This window comes from Macaca mulatta, chromosome 2, assembly GCF_049350105.2.
Source record: "Macaca mulatta isolate MMU2019108-1 chromosome 2, T2T-MMU8v2.0, whole genome shotgun sequence".
NCBI classification, from domain to species: Eukaryota; Metazoa; Chordata; class Mammalia; order Primates; family Cercopithecidae; genus Macaca; species Macaca mulatta.
This window is the reverse complement of record NC_133407.1, coordinates 14,712,089-14,733,544: the sequence shown is the minus strand read 5'-3', so window position 1 is coordinate 14,733,544 and position 21,456 is coordinate 14,712,089. Positions and strand designations below refer to the sequence as shown.

Genomic DNA, 21,456 nt, shown 5'->3' with positions numbered 1-21,456 from the left:
TTATCTGGGCAGTAGGTGTGCTTATTGCTACTATAAAGTGTTACTGCTTATAGGCCCTCTTAGCATATACATTTAGGAAATACATACTTACACTTTTATACTTGTTTTTATTTCTCTCTGCTACCTTAAAAAAACAAAGAGTTAAAAAACTAGGTGGGTGTGGTGACATGCACCTGTAGTCCTGGCAACTCAGGGGCTGAAGTGGGCAGATTGCTTGAGCCTGGGAGTTCAAGGTTACCATGCGCTGTGATTGCACTACTGTACTGCAGCCTGGGCAACAGAACGATACCCTGTCAGTAAACAAACAAAAAGTTTACATTGATATCTCTAGTTCCAGTTTAAAACTGTGGAGTTACTCTAACCTTCTGCCTTCTCATATTTGTGGATTTTTTTTTTTTTTTTTTTTGAGACAGGATCTTGCCCAGGTTGGTGTACAGTGGCGCCATCTTGGCCCACTGCAGCCATTACCTCCAGGGCTCAAGTGATCCTCCCACTTCAGCCTTATGCGTAGCTGGGACCACAGGTGTGTGCCACCACGCCTGGCTAATGTTTGTATTTTTAGTAGAGACAGGATTTTGCCATGTTGGCCAGGCTGGTCTCGAACTGTAGGCTCAAGTGATCCACCCGCCTTAACCTCCCAAAGTACTACGATTACAGGCATGATCCGCTTGCCTGGCCCTTTCAGGTATTTGTATCTCTGACCTTGAGAAACTTGGCTTCCATTATTTTCAATGTATTTACTTAACTTCATAGTTTTTCCTGTTTATAACCAAACTCCTAGCCATGCCAGCCAAAAGCTTGGTCTCAGATATGTTGCCCACTCCTGCCGAAAATTTGCCCCCAGAAATAATCATTACAAAAATACCCCTGATGAAGGGGTGGGGGACGTTTAAGGAAAAAGGAAAGGAGGAAAGATTAGAGGCCAGTTAGAAAGCTTGGCCTGACCCTTTTCTACTCCTTTCCTTGCCGGACTTGCTGACTGAAAGCTCACCCTGATAGGGGGAAGACTGCTTTATATTTTGTGATCATTCTGGCTGCTATGCAGAAAACAGGTTGGAAAGAATGAGAAAGGAAATGGAGAGATTGTCTAGGAAACTTCTGGATTTCTAGCTGAAAGACTGTGGTAGCTTTGATGTGCTGTGTGGCAGTGCTAGAGACAGATAGTGGTGGGCTTACCCAAAACATTTGAAAGTTGGTAAGCCTGCTTTTAATTGGCAGTTTACCAGAGATACTAATTTGTCTAATGGATATAAACATAGTTGTTTTAGTAAGAAATAGTATTTTTAAGAAATATTTTGGTTTTCGGAGCAGATGTTAGTTTGCTTTTAGCCAATGACAGTTGATAAATATTTTTCTGTGGTGGTGGGTATGAGTTTTTGTTCATAGTTTTTCACTGCATACATTTTTTTAGCTTCTGGTTTATGTATTAAAATACTTTGTTTAATATAAAATAGCTGCTCGAAGTAAGCATGAATAATTTTTGTATCATCTTAAACCAGTTGTAATTACATGAATGTGTGTAATATTTGGCTCTGGTAATTATTAATTCTACTCTGTTTTTTAGATATTATGATCAGATTTGTTCTATTGAACCCAAATTCCCATTTTCTGAAAATCAGGTAAGTCATTAATTGTGTCTTAAAATTATATGGTAATGGCACCCATTTCCTTCTGCCAATATCTTCACTGTCTTTAGAGTTTTATGAGATAGTGTTATAAAAATAGGAGCTTTTAGGTCTGTCTGATGTGAATATATGTGCTTCCGAAGAAAGAATCTCCTGGAATTCCATTCATGTCATTCTTCAGTCACTTCTGGGGCTCATGTAGAACAATGGTTTGTTATTTTTTTTTTGGACTTCATTTTATGTCAGTAGGATTTATTGACTGATTAATCTACTGTGTCCTTCCCTTTGACTTTTTCAGAATTAGGAAGGAAACTGCAGAATTCAGGAATTATTAGTCTCAGTTTATGTGCTTTAAAAATTATTTGCACAAGTTACATTTGCATGTAAAAGTTGCAAATGCTGTTGTGATTAAATGTTAATTACACAAATGTCAACTTTATCTTCTCCTTAAAGGCTAGATGTTGAAAATGCTGATAATTTCTTATAGTTTTATTTTGGAGATTGGATAAAGATTTTAAAATTAGTGATACTTTAAAATTTTAAAATAGTTATAAGAAAAGTACTTTAAACATTCTTGTACTAAAGTTTTTACAGGTGAAATAATTATATGTTGAGATTTCCTTTAAAATATTCCTGGGAAAAAAGTGTAGGTGACTGGAGGCAGGACAAGTTGGGAGGTAGATGAACCAAGAAGGGCAAAAGACTAAGGCTGCTGATGGATATACTGGAGTTCATTCTCTTTATTCTCTGTAGTTTTTCTGTATGTTTGAAAATTTCCCTAATCAAGAATTTAGACATTTTTATATTAGATTGTAATAAATAATTTAAATGAGGTTTACTCCTTTCTAATCTTTGTGTGTGATAATGCATATTTTAGGAGCAGAGAGAGAGTTTTTTGATAAAGTAAATATTTAATTTTCATGTAGCATACAGAAAAATGAAGAAATCATGGGTATAGCTTGAATCTTACAAAATGAGTATGCCTGTGTAACCACCACCTAGATAAATATTAACCCATCCCCCAAAATAACCATTCTCCTATTTTTGTCATCATGGAATAGTTTTTAATTTCATCTTCTAGGAAACCTGTAGTACTTACTTTTATTTCCCTTGCTTCACTTGGCTTATTTGACAAGCGTCTACTACTTACTTTGTTCCATTAAAGTCATTGTGTGTTTATAAAGATGAATAAGATAGTGTTTATGATTACCGAGGCAGAATGACCATTTGAAATATCCTAGTGCCAGTATTTTACTTTTTTAAAATTTCAATTTAAAAGGAGAAGGAAAGGGAGTTGGGTGGTTATAGGAGATAATATTTTAGACAGATTGAGCTTTTGTCCTTTTTTTCATAGTGGATTTTTCTTTAAAGGAGACTTAATATTTAATGAGATTCAGGAAGGTAACATAATTTTCTATTTTCTTTCATTCTATCCAGATCTGCTTGACATTTACCTGGAAGGATGCTTTTGATAAAGGTTCACTTTTTGGAGGCTCTGTAAAACTGGGTATGTAATTTTTAATAAAAGTGATAGGAAAATTGGTCTAACTACTTTGCATTGTTTTTAGTTTTTAAAATTGTTATCCTAATGACTCTTTATAAATACTAAAGTTTTTTACATCTCATTTTCTTTTTAACTTCAACTTTTAATGCAATTTTGAAATATTTGTAGAGAGCCCATGCCTTGCCAGGCACTGTCCTAGTTATAAAAATGAGTAAAACCGATGTACTCAGTTGTTGGGAAGATAGTTGATCATGTAAAAGTGTAATATGTAATATCAGCCTATGAACAAACTCATGGAAGTATATATGAGGAAGAAAGTAATTCTACCTTTTGAAAGCAGACAATGTTTGAGTTAGGCCTTGAAGGATGGATTTGTAGAAAATAATATTACAGACACAAAATCATAACCATAGGTCAGAAGGGTGAGGACTTTTGATCTACCAGCTCCAGCAAGATAACATCTCTGTGCCTTAATTTTCTCATCTGTGAAATGGAGATAATACTATGTATTTCTTTTTTTTTTTTTTTTTTTTTTTGAGACGGAGTCTCGCTCTGTCGCCGGGGCTGGAGCGCAGTGGCCGGATCTCAGCTCACTGCAAGCTCCGCCTCCCGGGTTTACGCCATTCTCCTGCCTCAGCCTCCTGTGTAGCTGGGACTACAGGCACCCGCCACCTCGCCCGGCTAGTTTTTTGTATTTTTTTAGTAGAGACGGGGTTTCACCGTGTTCGCCAGGATGGTCTCGATCTCCTGACCTCGTGATCTGCCCGTCTCGGCCTCCCAAAGTGCTGGGATTACAGGCTTGAGCCACCGCGCCCGGCCTAATACTATGTATTTCTTTGGATTCTTTTTTTTTTTTTTTTGAGACAGAGTTTTGCTCTTGTTGCCCAGGCTGGAGTACAGTAGCACAATCTCGGCTAACTGCAACCTCTGCCTACTGGGTTCAAGTGATTCCCCTATTCTCCTGCCTCAGCCTCCTGAGTAGCTGGAATTACAAGCACCCGCCACCACACCTGGGTAATTTTTTTAGTAGAGACAGGGTTTCATCATGTTGGCCAGGCTGGTGTTGAACTCCTGACCTCAGGTGATCCACCCACCTCGGCCTCCCAAGATGCTGGGATTACAGGCATGAGCCCCTGGCTGATCTCATTGGATTCTTATGTGGATTAAATGAGTGAATACTTGTAAAGTCCTAAGAACAGTGCTCAATAAATATTAGCTGCAATGAATAATTATATTATTACATAACATTGTAATGCATATATGATATATATGTATTATATGTATATTATATGTATATATTATATATGTATATACAATGTATATATGGTATATATGTATTTGTATATAATATGTATTATATGTGTCTGTAATGTGTATTATATGTATATATGTGTATTATGTATATATGTATAATACACATACATGTATATATACTTACGTATACATACGTATACAGCATATATTTGTATACATATATGCATATATACATATGTGTATGTATAGTATATATACTGTATATATTCATATACATATATGTTTATTATACATATATTTATATAATATATAATGTATAGATATTTATGTATATATACATGTAGTATGTATAACTATGTATAATATGCCTTATATAGTATATTCCTTTTATAACATGCATATACATTATATAAGATATGCTATAATATATATTGTATACCTTATAAGATATAGATATATAATATGTATTATATAGTATGTACATACCATATACATACATATATCTATATCTTTTTTTTTTTTTTTTTTTTTGACACTGAGTCTCACTTTGTTGCCCAGGCTGGAGTGCAGTGGCGCGATCTCGGCTCACTGCAAGCTCCGCCTCTCGGGTTCACACCATTCTCCTGCCTCAGCCTCCGGAGTAGGTGGGACTACAGGCGCCCGCCACCATGCCCGGCTAATTTTTTGTATTTTTAGTAGAGATAGGGTTTCACCGTGTTAGCCAGGATGGTCTTGATCTCCTGACCTCGTGATCCACCCGCCTCGGCCTCCCAAAGTGCTGGGATTACAGGCATGAGCCACCGTGCCCAGCTATATATCTATATCTTATTTAGGGTTTATACTTACATATAGGTGAGGAAATGGAAATATATATTTTATAGTAGATATTGTATATAATAATTTAATTATTGTTATGGCGTATATATAGGTGAGGAAATGGAAATATATATTTTATAGTAGATATATATAATGTTAATATAATGATAGTTATTGTTGTGGCTTGTAACCATAGGTTGAATTGGGGATTATGGAGGGTGATGATATTAGAAAGCAGATTGTTAAGAGTTGCAAATATTATGCTTCTGACTTTTTACTTTCCCCTCTTGTATAATAATAGTGAATGTTTATTGGGCATTTATTTTACCCAGGCACTCTGGAAGGGACTTTATAAATAATCTTTCTGAATTCTCTAATAGCTTAATGAAGAAAGTGCTATTATTGCCAGTTGAACAAACTGGTTTAGAAAGATTACGTGATTTTCTGAAGTCATATGGTTAGGATTTAATGAAGCTGGGATATGAATCTAGATAGCCTAACTCCCGGGACTAGAGAGAAACAAACCGGTTAGGAGACTGATGAGAGATAATGAGGTTAGACAAGCTAGTGTGTGCGAGTCACAGAAGAGAGGGATTTCGGACTTTTCAGAGGTGAAGTTGACTGAATTTGCTGACTACCAGTTAGAAGGAAGAGTAGGAGTTGAGGCTTGACTCTGAGATTTATAAGTTGGTTTGACCTATTGGATATTTGTTCCTTTTAGTAGAAAGTTTGAGTCTGACTTTTCTGTATTATTCTGGGTAGACATTTCTCTGGCATTCTGAAATAAAGGATTTAAAGCTCAGAAGAGAAAGAGATACACATTCGAGAACAATTATTAGGTGATAATAAATTTATTCCTTCTGGCAGATAATTGACTGAGAAAAGTATAAAAGTCAGAGCTAAGTAATATAACATTCGGGGAAATAGAAGAAGAGGTTCTGGGAATGAGGTTGAGAAAAAGCTTTCAGATCTTACAGGAACCAGGGTAAAATAGAGATGTGAAGGAATGCCAGAAGAGTTTCAAAGTTGATGTGGTCCAGTGGTTCCCAAACCTGGCTGCATATTAGTATTACCTGGGGAAAATGTAAGATAAAAGATGAAGATACAGAGTGCCAGATGTGATAGGAGAAAATTTTGGAGTAGGGCACTGGAATTATTATCTTTGAAAATATCTCCAGGTGGCTGGGCGCGGTGGCTCACGCCTATAATCCCAACACTTTGGGAGGCGGAGGCGGGTGGATCGTAAGGTCAGGAGTTTGAGATTAGCCTAACATGGTGAAATCCTGTCTCTACTAAAAATACAAAATCAGCCAGGTGTAATGGTGCACACCTTGTGATCCCAGCTACTCAGGAGGCTGAGGCAGGAGACTCGCTTGAACCTGGGAGGCAGAGGTTGCAGTGAGCCGAGATCGTGCCATTGCACTCCAGCCTGGGCAACAGAGAGAGATTCCGTCTAAAAAAAAAAAAAATCTCCAAGTGATTCTGATGATCATCCCAGGTCCAGGCTGGAACATCCTTGACAGAGTCATTGTGGCAGAACTCAGTCATGTAAGGTTGGAGAAGTCCTTGGATTTGGCAGAGAGAAGTTTCGCTTGGAGTTTCCTGAAGAAGCATCAGATTGAGGGGTGAATGGGAGGTGAGGGAATGGAAACAGTAAATGTGGGTTGCTCATTTCAGGAAATTTACAGTAAAGATTTGGGGACAAAGGGAGCATCGTGCTGAGAGGGAGTCAAGGTGAAGAAAAGGATTTTTAGTGTTGTTTTGACTTAAGAAATTTAGTAGGCTGCGAATAAGGAGCAGATGGCAGGAGACCTAGGAGACACTTGAGTGATGAACTCAAGTATCCAGAAGAACTGGGAAGCAAAAAATTAGATCATAAAGCAGGAGGTGGTTCATCAAGGCATTTCTAGTAGCAAAAATTGGTAATTAAATGTCATTCAGTAATGTCCTGGTTAAATAAAAGACTACTCATTCATTTAAATATTGTGTACTTTTGGAATACTAAGAATAAAAATGCATATATATATTTGTTGATATGTAAAGCTCTATCAATGGAATATTGAATAAAAGGCCTGCCTTAGTTCAGAGTTGTTGCATCGTACAACTCTAGGGTCCCCTGAGTTGGGCTCCTTGGGATGGTGCTCATATAGAACCTAGAGTGGTTCCTCCTCCCTTGAGTTGTGCATTCCAGGCAACTTGAGTGTGGTATAGTATCCACTTTGTGAAAAGTTATGTGTGTGAATGTGTATGTAGTTATTTGTGAGATACCAAAAAATAAATTCTGGTTAACTGTGGAAGATGAGATCTTGGGTGATTTTAAATTATTTTTTTGTAGTTTAAAATGTTTGAATTTTAGAAAACTATATTTATAATTTAGTTATTTTCATTTTGAAAAGTTTAGAGGCTGGAAGTGGTGGCTCATGCTTCTAATCCCAGTACTTGGGGAGGCCGAGACAGGCGGATTACTTGAGCCCAGGAGTTCAAGACCAACCTGGGGAACAGACGAAACTCTGTCTCTACAAAAAATACAAAAATTAGCCACACATCGTGGCGCGTGCCTGTAGTCCTAACTATTTGGGGAGTTGAAGTGAGAGGATCGCTGGAGCCTGGGAGGTTAAGACTGCAGTAAGCCGTGATTATGCCACTGTTCTTCAACCTGGGTGACAGAGCAACACTTTGTCTCAAAAGAAAACAAAAGATAAAAGAAAAAATGAAAAAGAGAGCAAGTAAGAAACAAGAATACAGTTAAATATTTAAAAAGTCATCTTTGAAAAAAGGAAAATATTGTTTTGAAAACCTGGTTTAAGTTTAGATGGATAGAAGAAAATAAAGGAAAAAAGATGAGTTAATTGCAAGATCAAAATAGCTCTTATATGTAAAATCTCATAAAAGCTCTTATACATGAGAAATTGTCAAAATGAGAGACTACAGTCTGGTATGATAATATTTATGGGCAACTTAATAGATTGAGATACGTATTTGATATATAAACAGTTTACTTTTATTTCTTGTTCGGAATATATTTCATTCATTTTTTTTTTTTTTTTTGTGAGAACAGTCTTGCTCTGTTGCCGGAGGTGGAGTGCAGCCCCGTGATCTCAGCTCGGTGCAACCTCCGCCTCTGGGGTTCAAGTGATTCTCGTGCCTCAACCTCCTGAGTAGCTGGGATTACAGGCGCGCACCACCATGCCTGGCAAATTTTTGTGTTTTTAGTAGAGACAGGGTTTCACCATGTTGGCCAGGCTGATCTCGAACTCCTGGCCTTAACAGCTCCACCTGCCTTGGCCTCCCAAAGTGCTGGGATTACAGGTGTGAGCCACCGCGACCGGCTGATATTTAATTTTGTTCCTTGCTCTTTCCTGCCATACTAGCCTAATGTATATATTTATTGAATTAATTAAAATTATATTCAGAACTTGAAGGCATGGATCCCTTGCCTTTTTTTGTTGTTGTTGTTTTTGAGACGGAGTCTCGCTCTGTCGCCCAGGCTGGAGTGCAGTGGCCGGATCTCAGCTCACTGCAAGCTCCGCCTCCCGGGTTTACGCCATTCTCCTGCCTCAGCCTCTCGAGTAGCTGGGACTACAGGCGCCCGCCACCTTGCCTGGCTAGTTTTTTGTGTTTTTTAGTAGAGACGGGGTTTTACCGTGTTAGCCAGGATGGTCTGGACCTCCTGACCTCATGATCCGCCCGTCTCGGCCTCCCAAAGTGCTGGGATTACAGGCTTGAGCCACCGCGCCCGGCTTTTTTTTTTTTTTTTTTGATAGGAAGTCTCCCTCTGTTGCCAGGCTGGAGTGTAGTGGCAGGATCTCGGTGCACTGCAACCTCCGCCTCCGGGGTTCAAGCGATTCTCCTGCGTCAGCCTTCCCAGTAGCTGGGACTACCGACGTGCACCACCACATCCAGCTAATTTTTGTACTTTTAGTAGAGACGGGGTTTCACCATGTTGGCCAGAATGGTCTTGATCTCTTGACTTGGTGATCTGCCCACCTCAGCCTCCCGAAGTGCTGGGATTACAGACATGAGCCACTGCACCCAGCCAATCTCTTGCCTTTTAGTATCTAATGTTACTGATGAAAAGTCTGAGTTTTGTTATTTTGTAAGTGATCTGTTTCTTTGCTCTTGGGAATATTTTTACAGTCTTCTCTTTGTCTTTCATGTTTAGAAATCTCAAAAGACTTAATGGGATTTCATTTTATTCATTTGTAGGGCATGTGTTTTTGGCCCTTTTAGTTTGAACATTTATATCTCCCTTCAGCTCTGGGAAGTTTTCTTATATTTCTTTGATAATTGTCTCTTTTGTCTCTCTTTCTTTGGAATACTTTTTTAGATGTTGGTTGTTCTGAGTTGTTCACTCATAATTTTTGTAATTTTTATTTTCTCGACTTTATGTTCTACTTCTGAGAGATTGCCTAGATACTAATTTTAAAACTTGAAAATTTTTTTTCCTTCCGCCACCTTTAAAACTTTGGAAAAAAATTTAACAATCAAGTTTTTAATTTTTGGCCGGGCGCGGTGGCTCAAGCCTGTAATCCCAGCACTTTGGGAGGCCGAGGCGGGCGGATCACAAGGTCAGGAAATCGAGACCACAGTGAAACCCCGTCTCTACTAAAAATACAAAAAAAAAATTAGCCGGGCGCCGTGGCGGGCGCCTGTAGTCCCAGCTACTCAGGAGGCTGAGGCAGGAGAATGGCGGGAACCCGGGAGGCAGAGCTTGCAGTGAGCCGAGATCGCGCCACTGCACTCCAGCCTGGGCAACAGCGTGAGACTCCGTCTCAAAAAAAAAAAAAAAAAAAGAAAAAAGTTTTTAATTTTTAGGAGCTTTTTCTTATTAATTAAGAAAATCCTGTTCTTTTATGGATGTACTATCTTTGAATCTCTTTAAGGAATGCTAATGTTTATGTCTGCTTTAGTTTAGAATGAGGAGACTAGAATGGTTTGGAAGCAAGTTGAAAACTGGCCATTATTACATAGGAGGCCACCAAAGTACTGTAACAAGGAGGGCTTTACTTTATGGCACTACTCTGTGGTACAAACATACAAATGTAGTGTTCTGATTCTCCTAGATGGTTTGTTCAGTGTTTTTTGTAAGGAACCTTATTTTGCCTGGTGGTCAATGCCTTGCACATTATGCAAGATCTTGAATTCCAAAGTGATTGAATTCTGTAAATAACAGGGAGATATTATAGATTCTTTTTTAAAAGTTATTTTTCAATTGTGATACAATATACATAATATACCTTCTTAACCCTTTTAAGTGTACACTTCAGTGTGCATATTCAGTGTACATGTACATTTACATTATTGTGCAAACATCGTCTTGAGAACTCTTTTTCACCTTACAAAACTGAAACTCTGCCCAGTAAATGATAACTTCACAGACTGGGGGTGGTGGCTCATGCCTGTAATTCAAGCATTTTGGGAGGCCAAGTTGGGAGGATTGCTTGAACCAAGGAGTTTAAGACCAGCCTAGGCAACATAGTGAGTCACTGTCTCTACAAAAAATACAGAAATTAGCTGGGTGTGGTGGCCTGTGCCTGTAGTCCTAGCTACTCAGGAAGCTGAGGCAGGAAGATCGATTGAGCCCAAGAGGTAGAGGCTGCAATGAGTGTGATTGCACTAGTGCACTCCAGCCTGTGTGACAGAATGAGACCCTGTCTCAAAAGGAAAAAAAAAAATTATAATGTCCCATTCTTCCCTCAGCCCTTGGCAACTACCATTCTTTCTGTCTCTGAATTTAACTGTAGAATCATAGACTGCATTTAAAAAGTTTCACTACATGAAGTTTGTTATCTTAATCATTTTTAAGTGTACAGTTCACTAGTGTTGGGTGTTTTTCACATTGTTGTAGAATACATCCAGAACTTTTTCATCTTGCAAATCTGAAATAATGTACTCATTGAACAACAGTCCGTCTCCCCCTACCACCATCCCTGATAACCATCATTCTGATTTCTGTCTCTATGAATTTGATTACTCTAGGTAACTCATATAAGTGGAATCATACAATATTTGTCTTTTTGTGGCTGACTTATTGCACTTAGCTTAATGTCCTCAAGATTCATCCCTGTTATAGCATATGATTTCCTTCTTGTTTAAGGCTCACTAATATTCCATTGTATGTATATACTACATTTTGTTTATACATTCATCAGTCCACAGACACTTGAGTTGCTTTCATGTTTGGCTATTGTGAATAATGCTGCTATGAACATGGGCATACATATATCTCTTTGAGACTCCGCTTTCATTATTTTTGGGGGTGTATACCCAAAAGTGGAATTGCTGGATAAAATAGCAATTCTATTTTTAATATTTTGAGGACCTGCCATATTGTTTTCCACAGTAGTTGCACTTTTTTTATTTTTTATTTTGAGACAGGGTCTTGCTCTGTCGCTCAGGCTGGAGTATAGTGGCATGATCATAGCTCACTGCAGCCTTGAACTCTTGGGCTCAAATGGTCCTCTTGCCTCCGAGTAGGTAGGACTACAGACATGTACCACCATACCTGGCTGATTAAAAACTTTTTTTTTTTTGTAGAGATGGGGTCTTGCTGTGTTGCTCAGGCTGACCTCAAACTCTTGGCTTCAAGAGATCCTCCTGCCTCAGCCTACTAAAGTGCTGGGATTACAAGAGTAAGCCACCATACCCAACCACCAGTTTGCATTCCCTCCAACAGTACATGAGGGTTCCAGTTTGTATCTTCATCAATGCTTATTTTCTGTTTGTTTTTTAATAGGAGCTATCCTAAGTGGATGTGAGGTGTGTAGATTTTTTGTCAGAGTTGGGTTTTAGCCCATCTAATCTGCTAGCTCTTTGAGAAATGTATTTGCCTGAGGGAGTAAAGCATAAGGCCAGCTAGGAGTAATTGCATTGACTTAGATTTGTGGTAATGAGGAACTGGTTTGACTGTGGTGGGACAATGATTTTGAGAGTTGGTGGAAAAATGGAAATAATTATTCAAATTTCAGAAACTGAGAGAAATGACATGAAAATGACTTTTGCATTTGAATTTGATTGTAATAGAAATGTGGAAGTAAAGGGAAGGAGAGAAAGAATAACTTACTGTTCTTTAGCGTTTTAGGTGATGGGAATATTGTTGTGGAAATAAATGCCTGTAAGGGCAGCTTGAAATGTGGGAGCATATGACAGCAAGAAAACAGGTCTGGAAACTTGTTTTTGTGAGAGTTAGCGGGATGACAGAGGTCATAGTATTTCTCTTTGAAACATTTGTTTTCTTTAGAAAAAATAATCTGATAAATTTTTCCTTCTTAATTTTTTACAGCTCTTGCAAGCTTAGGATATGAAAAGAGCTGTGTGTTGTTCAATTGTGCAGCCTTAGCTAGCCAAATTGCAGCAGAACAGAACCTGGATAATGATGAAGGATTGAAAATCGCTGCTAAGCATTACCAGGTATGCGGAAAAGTAGTTACTGCAATAATGATCAACACTAAATTGGATTAAGTGGAAAATAATTTGCATTTAGGTTTATAGATACTTCTTACCCAACAGATGTTTTCTTAAATGAATGCACTTTTAAAATGAATTGATTCTTACTGTTGAAGCCCTTAGATAAACTGTCTATAGACCAAGTCTGTTTTTCCTCATTGTTTTATACCCAGCACCTAGCACAGTGCCTGGCACATAATAGAGGCTCAATAATTGTTGGTTGAAGAAATTATGAAATGTCTGAGATTTCATCTCAGGCATTTAGGGTAAATCCATTTTAAATAAATTACCTAATTTAAAAAATTTGTACATTATTTTCATATATTTTCTTAGAGTGAGACACACTTGAAATTTCACTGTTACAAAAATAAAGACAAGAAATTGGCAAGAAAATAAAATTTTAACTTTGAGACATGTGGAGAGGTCATATTTAAATGTAGTCAGACACGTAATGTTCATAAGTTACCTAACTATTTTACATACTAATCATTTACTAATATGGCATGTTATTTTGTGGCAGTTGTTTTATTATTTATTCAGCTTTTTTTTTGTTTTGGTTAAAAAAATGATTAGTGTCAAGTAATATATATAATCATGTTGTCATTTTATATTACTTTCTAATTTGCAAAGTGTTTTCGTGTACATTATTTGACCCTCAGATAAACCTTGCAATGTATGTCATATAATGTCATTCCCATTTTACATATGAGGAGACTAAAGGTCAGAAGTCTTAATATAGCAGTCCATTTGGGTTTCAGTAGTTCTGATTCCAAATTTCATGTAATTCCAAATTTCATGTAATTCCAAATGTCCTTCCACTATTTCACCCCCAAACCTCCCATGAAATTTGCTTGTCTCAAAGATAGTCTGCTTTTTCCTATTGTTTATGTTTAAGGGAGAGGTGAGTAATGCTATTCTGAGAAAGTAAAAGGAAAATGTACCTTAAGGAAACAACATGCTCCAAATTGTGGCTTGCCTTACAGTTTTGAATAGGCATAGATGACAAACATAATGCATATGCTGTTTCTTTTTGAGGCTATACATGGCAAATATTTTAAAATGTGAAAACGAACTGGGCGTGGTGGCTCACGCCTGTAGTCCCAGGACTTTGGGAGGCTAAGGTGGGCAGATCATGAGGTCAGGAGTTCCAGACCAGCCTGGCCAACATGGTGAAACCTGTCTCTATTAAAAATAGAAAAATTAGCTGGGTGTGGTGGCGGGTGCCTGTAATCTGAGCTACTCGGGAGGCTGAGGCAGGAGAATCGCTTGATCCCGGGAGGCGGAGGTTGCAGTGAGCTGAGATTGTGCCATTGCACTCTAGTCTGGGTGACAAGAGCAAGACTCTGTCTCAAAATAAATAAGATAAAATAGTGAAAACGAAGTAAAATTTTATTTAGCTTTTGGTTAACTGTAACTCAGTTAATTGGTATATGATATTTTAGAAAGGTCATTCAGAATTATGAAAGAAACATTCCATTCTGTGAGTGTTCACAGCAGGGCACCTGGTATCATGGAAAGATAACTGGTGGTATTAGCCTAGGTCCTTATCTAGGCTGCTCGCCACCCAGAAGCTTTGTGCCATTGGGCAAGTTCTTTAACCTCTTTAGTACCTCCAGTTCCTCATCTGTAAATGAGAGACTCAGACACCTAGCTGTTCTAGACTTTGATTCACTAGTTTACTAAACAAGTTCAGTTGTTCGTTCCTAGCAGATACTCTAGTCTTATAATACTTAATGACTGCAAACATGCTTTTCATTTTAATACATTTGACTTTGAGTTTTCTCTGTGTTGTCTATTTATCTAACTCATGACATTTTTTTTTTCCTTGTTTGAGATGGAGTCTCGCTTTGTTGCCCAGGCAGGAGTACAATGGCATGATCTTGGCTCACTGCAACCTCTGCCTCCTGGCTTCAAGCGATTATCCTGCCTCAGCCTCCTGAGCAGCTGGGATTACAAGTGTGTGCCATCATGCCCAGCTAATTTTTGTATTTTTAGTAGAGATGGGGTTTCATCATTTTGTCCAGGCTGGTCTTGAACTCCTGACCTCAGGTGATCCGCCTGCCTCAGCCTTCCAAGGTGCTGGGATTACAGGCGTGAGCCACTGCGCCCGGCCAACTCATGACACATTTTAATCCCAGACTGACTTCTTTCTTTTTCTTAGTATAATTTGTTTCATAGAAGCAAAATTATTTCAGTATTAACAAAATATAATTGAGATGAGAAATCTGAAGGGGAACGTTTCGCTAGGGAGCTCTGAAGGCCAGACGGAAATCACTAGCAATGGGTAGTAATGCTGTTCCTCAGAGGACTAGGTGTATGTGCTATTTGGGGTGTCCCCTAACTATGGCATGTTTAATTATTTGTAGGATGAATTTGTTTGGGACCAAAACAAGAGTATTGCAGTACTAAAAATATTTTAATGTTTATCCCTGCGTCTATTCTCATGTTAATTTTGAGGAAGTGTATCTAAAAATAGCTTAATCAGATTGTTCTATTGGTTTACTTTGTTTTTCCTTGTAATTTACTTTTATTTTTTGTTAAATCTCTTCTTACGCTATAGAGTTTTAGAAAGATAACCTTATTGTCTGTAGGTCAGATGTTTTAGATTGGTTTTGCATAATATAAAAATTTAAATATATTAAGTGTTCACTGAGTTAACATTTGAAGTGACTTTTATATGTAACAGTAGGAAATTAAGTCTTGCTGAGTTCCTGTAGGTTTTAAAGAAATTCTTTTTCCCCCCCCTTTAGTTTGCTAGTGGTGCCTTTTTACATATTAAAGAGACGGTTTTATCTGCCTTAAATCGAGAGCCTACTGTGGACATATCTCCAGATACTGTTGGGACCCTCAGTCTTATTATGCTGGCACAGGCTCAAGAAGTATTTTTTTTAAAAGCCACAAGAGGTAACTCCAATTTGTCTTCCATTTCGTTGCATGTGAAAAGAAGCGATAAGGCTTTTAAATTAAGAAAGTGATTAGAATATATGTTCAGTGTTGAGCTTTCCTTCTTGAACTTGATATATGGATTATTGAAAATTTTTAGCTATCCTTTTCTGAATTTGTGGCACAAATGCACATTTAAGAATGTAGGCTGTGTTTGAAGTCATGAAATGGATCGTTAGTAATTGTCTTTAAACACTCCATTCTGGAATAGTATTTATGTATGTTTTTAACATGTCAAACATTTATTTGCAAATATTTATTGGGTACTTACTCTGTGCCAGTCACTGTTCTAGTTTCTAGATAAACAGTTAGAAAACAACCTTATGTTTTGGCGACAGGAGAGATGATAAGCAAGAATTAAGTTGCCAGGCTAATTTCATAAATAATTGCTATAAAAAATAAGAAAGAATTATATGACAGTGGCTGGTGGTATGGTTATGGGATAGGGATGTAGGGGAAGCTGTGCTAATTTTAGATTCGTTAGTCAAGAAGGCTTTCTTTCAGGAGGTCCTGTTTAAAGTAGACCTAAATGACAAGAAGGAACTATCCAGGCACAGTCCCTGGCCCTGGGAATGAGGGAATAAGAATAATTCTTATAAGGCATATAAGTTTAGATTGAAATATAGGCTGAATATATAAGTACAGAGAAATTGAAAATAAGAGATAAGTCATCATGTGGAAGAAATAGGAATTGGAATACTTTTTTCTTTTAAAATAACAACTTATATTGAGATAGAATTTATATACACTGAAGTTCGCCCTTTTTAAGTGTACAACATAAGATTTTTAGTATATTCGTAGAGTTTTGATTACCACTATCTTATTTTAGAACATTACCATCATCCCAAAAAGAAGCTGTGTACCCATTAGCAGTCACTCCTCATTCCCTTTTCCTCCACTGCTGGCAACCACTAATCTATTTTGTCTGTTTTAAATTTTGTGCAGAAAATGTGATTTATCAAGAAGGACGTTTTAAGATGCGTGTACAAACTTGTGATCTCAATGTTTATACTGAGACATGTCAGATTAACTCATATTTATTTTAATTATAATGGTCAACTTCGTATTGTATTCCAGATAAAATGAAAGATGCCATCATAGCTAAATTGGCTAATCAGGCTGCAGATTATTTTGGTGATGCTTTCAAACAGTGTCAATACAAAGATACTCTCCCCAAGGTCAGTTATTGTTTTTATAAACACTTGCTTACTTTGCATGTGGAAATATTTAGACTTTTTTGTGTATAAGAAGCAAGTTGAAACTTATGAAGAAATTTGAAGTTTTATTATAGTTATCTGAAGTATATAGTAGAAATAGTTTTTTTCTTTTTTTTTTTTTTAATTTAAGATGCATGAACAATTCTTTTATATTTAGGGGATGTCTTTGTCTTTACCTTTTACTAAACTTGTTTTTCCAAGCTAGAACTCTTTCTGGAAAATGTTGACCATCTGTTTTTAATACTTTTATCAAATCAAGGGATTGTGTAGTTCTGAATCATTGGTGACTTGGTACAAGCGTATATACTTGAGCATGTTGATTATTCACACTTTTAATTATTGTCCTGTTTTCTTAAAGATGGGTCTTAAAGCGCAGAAACAGACATAAAGAAAAAAGGAAAAGAAAACTTAACAAATTCATCTGATACTTTGATTAGAATTAAGTTTTGCCAACAGGGATAAAAAAAATTGGGCTGCTAATGGACAGCTAAGGAAAAGCAACCATCTTAAACCACATATCACAGGAAGTATAATGTTTTAATGTAAACCTTTCTGAAGTGTCAATTGAAAAGACTATTTAGTGATGATCATTTAATGACAAAGCAAATCACTAACAGGTACATTTGGAATGATTAATAAAGAAAACTTAAAGTTTGAGTGAAATATATGTTTCAACTACTTCCTTCAGAAATGTTCAAGGAATTAGTTTCATCATATGGTATCTGTTACATGATTTTTTTTTTTTTGGTAGGGGAATTTATGGATTTATAAGTCATGTTCAGGAATCTTTGTACATTAAAAAATTGCAGACAACTTGGGGGCAAAGTAAAAATGCAGATAAGTGCATCAGCAGTACTTATTACTCAGAAAATGATCAATAAGGAATTAATGTGACGATTCCTGGGGATTTAAGATACACCAAGAGCCTAGTAGAAATTTGCCCAGGACTCTTGGGTATTAGTAGCCTTCCTCTTAAAAAGAGACTCGGGATCTCCTCTCATGTTTTTTTCATCTGAAAGACCTCATGTTCAGCTGCACAGTGTTCCGTTACTTCCTGTTGGGCCATTAGTTCAGTCCTGTCATGGAGAGAAGAATGTCACCTACAAAGACTTGGAAGCTACCTCTGCAGCATTCCTGGTATTCCTTGAAAATCTCCTGTTTCAGAATCAAGTTGCTCCAGCCTTACCCTGAGAATTGGCATGAGTGTAGTTTGAAATTTAGATGTCTTTTATTTTTTCCTTTTTACTAATAAAGCTCATAAGGTATTTTCATATTCTAGTTATAAAACTGAAATGTCTGCAAGTAGTGATCCAGGAAGGTAGGAAATTATTCCCTGGGAGACAGGAAAGCACACAAGGTAGTAATTCAGTTTTTGATTCTTTTACATTTTTTATTTAGACAGTGATTGTCTATCCTAATTCTTTGTATTTCTTAATATCATATACTTCCTAAAAGCAGTGAGGTTACAGGTTAGGATTTGGCATTTTGGAAGAGCCACTGCTAGTATAATTGCTTTTCTGCTTTATGTCTTTGGATCTTTTAAAATTAATTTTGACTGGAATTATTTTCAAAACAAATAGGCAAAATAGCACTTTATCATTATCATTGGTCATATACTTAGTGCATTTGTCTATATGTTTTTGAGTACATGATACTGAAATATTAGTGTATCTATGATACTGAATCATTTTTATATGGCTAAAATCATCTTTAGTAAGAACCCTCGTAGGATATGAATTTAAGTGAGAATTTACTGTCTTTTTTTTAAAATATGATGAAACTTTCATCTATAGAGCAATTTCATTAGTATTTGTGAGTAATGATGGTTTAGTTAACTACAGGCTGGGTAAGGGCTCATAAGAAAGCTTCTAAAGCCCTATGCTTGGTGTTCCTCTGTGAATGTCCATTCTACTTCTCTTTCTAATAATGCATGCTTTTCTTTCTTTTTGTAAACAAAATGTTGACTTCATGGATCAATTAAAGAGAATTGTAAAAACCTAAATTGGCTTCAGTTAACAGTTAAAAAAAGCCCCTTCAATTGGAAGAAAAAAAATTTAATTCATACATTTCAGTCCATACAAAATCATGTTGTCTTCTCTGTTTACACCTAATTACTAACCTTAATCTCTAAACCATTAATGGGGTGATTCTAATTTCTGTCTTCTTTTCCTTTTTCTTCCTGCATCCCATGTTGTCTGTGATGGTTTGTGTGGTTGGACTCTCCCCTGGTCAGTATTTTTATTTCCAGGAGGTGTTCCCTGTCTTGGCTGCAAAGCACTGTATCATGCAGGCCAATGCTGAGTACCATCAGTCTATCCTGGCAAAACAGCAGAAGAAATTTGGAGAAGAAATTGCAAGGTTACAGGTGAGTCTCTTGGTAATAAATATTTAAGTAACTAACTTGGATCTCTTTTTTTTTTTCCTAGTGAGATTTCCAAGTTTGCCCATAAAAACCTTTCCCATTAATCACCCCTATCAACAGCGACAATGATTGTTTTTATCTTTAGACTTTATCTACTGCGTGTTTCTTTGAGGTCTCATATTTTATCTAAAAAATTCATGCAAAATTTGCATTCAGTTCTCTTTTTTAGTCCATATTTATTTTAATGTAAAAATAATTCTAAATTAATTGCCATCTCCAGATTGTTATCTTTAGACTTTACTGCATGTTTTTTTGAGGGCTCATATTTTTTCTGAAAAATTCATGCAAAATTTGCATTCAGTTCTCTTTTTTATTCATGTTTATTTTAGCGTAAAAATAATTCTAAATTAATTGCCATGCTCCAGGAGTATGTGTAGTGTTTAACTTGTGGACTGGTCTTTGTCTAAACTGGGCCTATACTTCCATTACTTGAGGACAGTGGAGAGATGTGTGTACATATATATACACACACCCAGATACACATATATATATACACACACCCAGATACACATATATATATACACACACACACATACATATATATATATATATATATATATATATATATCTTGTGAATAGCCAAGTACCGTCTGTGCAGTTGTATTCATACTGTTGGCATTGGGGTTGTCAGAAACTTGCTGTGAGATTATGGCACCTGAGGCAACTTGCCAGCAGGAGCAAGAGCTGTTTGTATGAGTTGTTTGTGTTTTGAGTATTAGTAGGCAGAGGATAGAAATATGACTTAGGGCATTTGAGTTAGGGAAGTTTAAATATGTACTGATTATTAGAAGATACTGTGGTTGTCTTGGTTCATTTTGTGCTGTTATAGCAGAATACCACAGACTGGGTAATTGATAAAGAACAGAAATTTGTCACAATTCTGAAGACTGGGAAGTCCAATGTCAAAGTGCTGGCACCTGGTGAGGGACTTTGTGCTGTGTCACCTGTGATGAAAGGTAGAAGGGCAAGAGAGTGCTAGTGAGTGAGAGAGAGCAAGAGGGGAGCCGAACTGCTTAACGAAGCCCCTCTCTTGATAACTAACCCTCTCCCTTGATGATGACATTAATCCATTCATGAGGGCAGAGCCCTCTTGATCTAATCACCTCTTATTATGTCCCCATGTCCCAACACTTTGGGATTGGGAGCGCATGAACTTGGGGGACACATTCAGACCATAACAATGGAAATGTTGTTTAGGAGGTTCAGATTAATTAATTAGCCTTTTCATGGGGAAACATCTTACAGTGACCAAATGAGAGAAAGACTTTTTAAAAAAGTCAAACCCAGATTTGTCTGGGGCTTCACTTTGATTACAGTAACTTAGATTCATATATAAAAATGATTCTGAACAAGGAATTTGTGGAAAGAATTTTTTTTTTAAGGCTAGCATATTTAAATTATAAGTTTAGTTTCTTTATTTTCTGGTTTCTGGGACTATTAGATTTAAGTAAGCCCATATTTAGTCTCTATAATATAATCAGTCAGAGAAAGAACTCCTTCTGAAATTTAATCTCATTTTTAAGTACCCCTGAAAATGGAAATTATTTCAAATTCACACAATGGGAGAGAGGTAAACACTTCCTCAGTTATAGACACATAGATTTAGCAGCTTTAGTTTTACAGCTTTATTTATAGGTTAAAAGTTAAGACAGAAGTTGGGTGTGATGGCACCTGCCTGTAGTCTAGCTACTTGGGAGGTTGAAGTGGGAGGATCATTTGAAGCTAGTAGTTTGAGGTCAGCGTGGACAATATAGTGACACCCCTTCTCAAAAAAGTTAACACAGAACACACTCACTGGTCCATATTTCAAAGGACAGTTATTCTTAATTGATTTACACTCCCAAGAAGGCAAACAGAACAGACAAGAAGTTGACCAATAAACCATACTCTCTGTAGTTTCTCATTCAGGAGAGAATAATACCCCATGATTCTGATGGAGATCATTAGGAGGTCACACTATTAAACCAACTTTCTAGTTTTGGCTACTAGCAAAGAGAAATAACTTACTGGTCCTATGCAAACCAGAAATGAAAATAAAATCACAATCAGGAAAATCAAAACAATAGATAAAATGGCAGCAATGGTAAAATTACTGCTTGGAATCACTTCTGGGGCCAAGAAAAATTGTACCTGAGCTTAATACAGCTCATGAGTTGCAGTTCTTGAACAGTGCAGTTTATGCGGCCCCAGAAGATGGATCTTCTTGGTCATCTTGGTGGATCTTCAAAG

The 21,456-nt window shown here is 37.0% G+C and overlaps 1 protein-coding gene across 2 annotated transcripts in view; it reads left to right on the top strand.

Annotated features, from left to right (window-relative positions):
- The window catches only part of PDCD6IP (programmed cell death 6 interacting protein), a 73,586-nt gene that overhangs the window by 11,820 nt on the left and 40,310 nt on the right, over positions 1-21,456 (top strand). Inside the window, exons 2-7 of one of the 2 annotated variants that reach the window (XM_015132340.3) lie at positions 1,565-1,619; positions 3,063-3,132; positions 12,482-12,609; positions 15,396-15,549; positions 16,666-16,766; positions 19,054-19,170. In XM_015132340.3, coding sequence (XP_014987826.2) covers positions 1,565-1,619; positions 3,063-3,132; positions 12,482-12,609; positions 15,396-15,549; positions 16,666-16,766; positions 19,054-19,170 — 625 coding nt within the window. Of the gene's footprint in view, positions 1-1,564; positions 1,620-3,062; positions 3,133-12,481; positions 12,610-15,395; positions 15,550-16,665; positions 16,767-19,038; positions 19,171-21,456 lie in introns of both variants that reach the window. The other variant, XM_015132339.3, reaches the window with a different exon arrangement.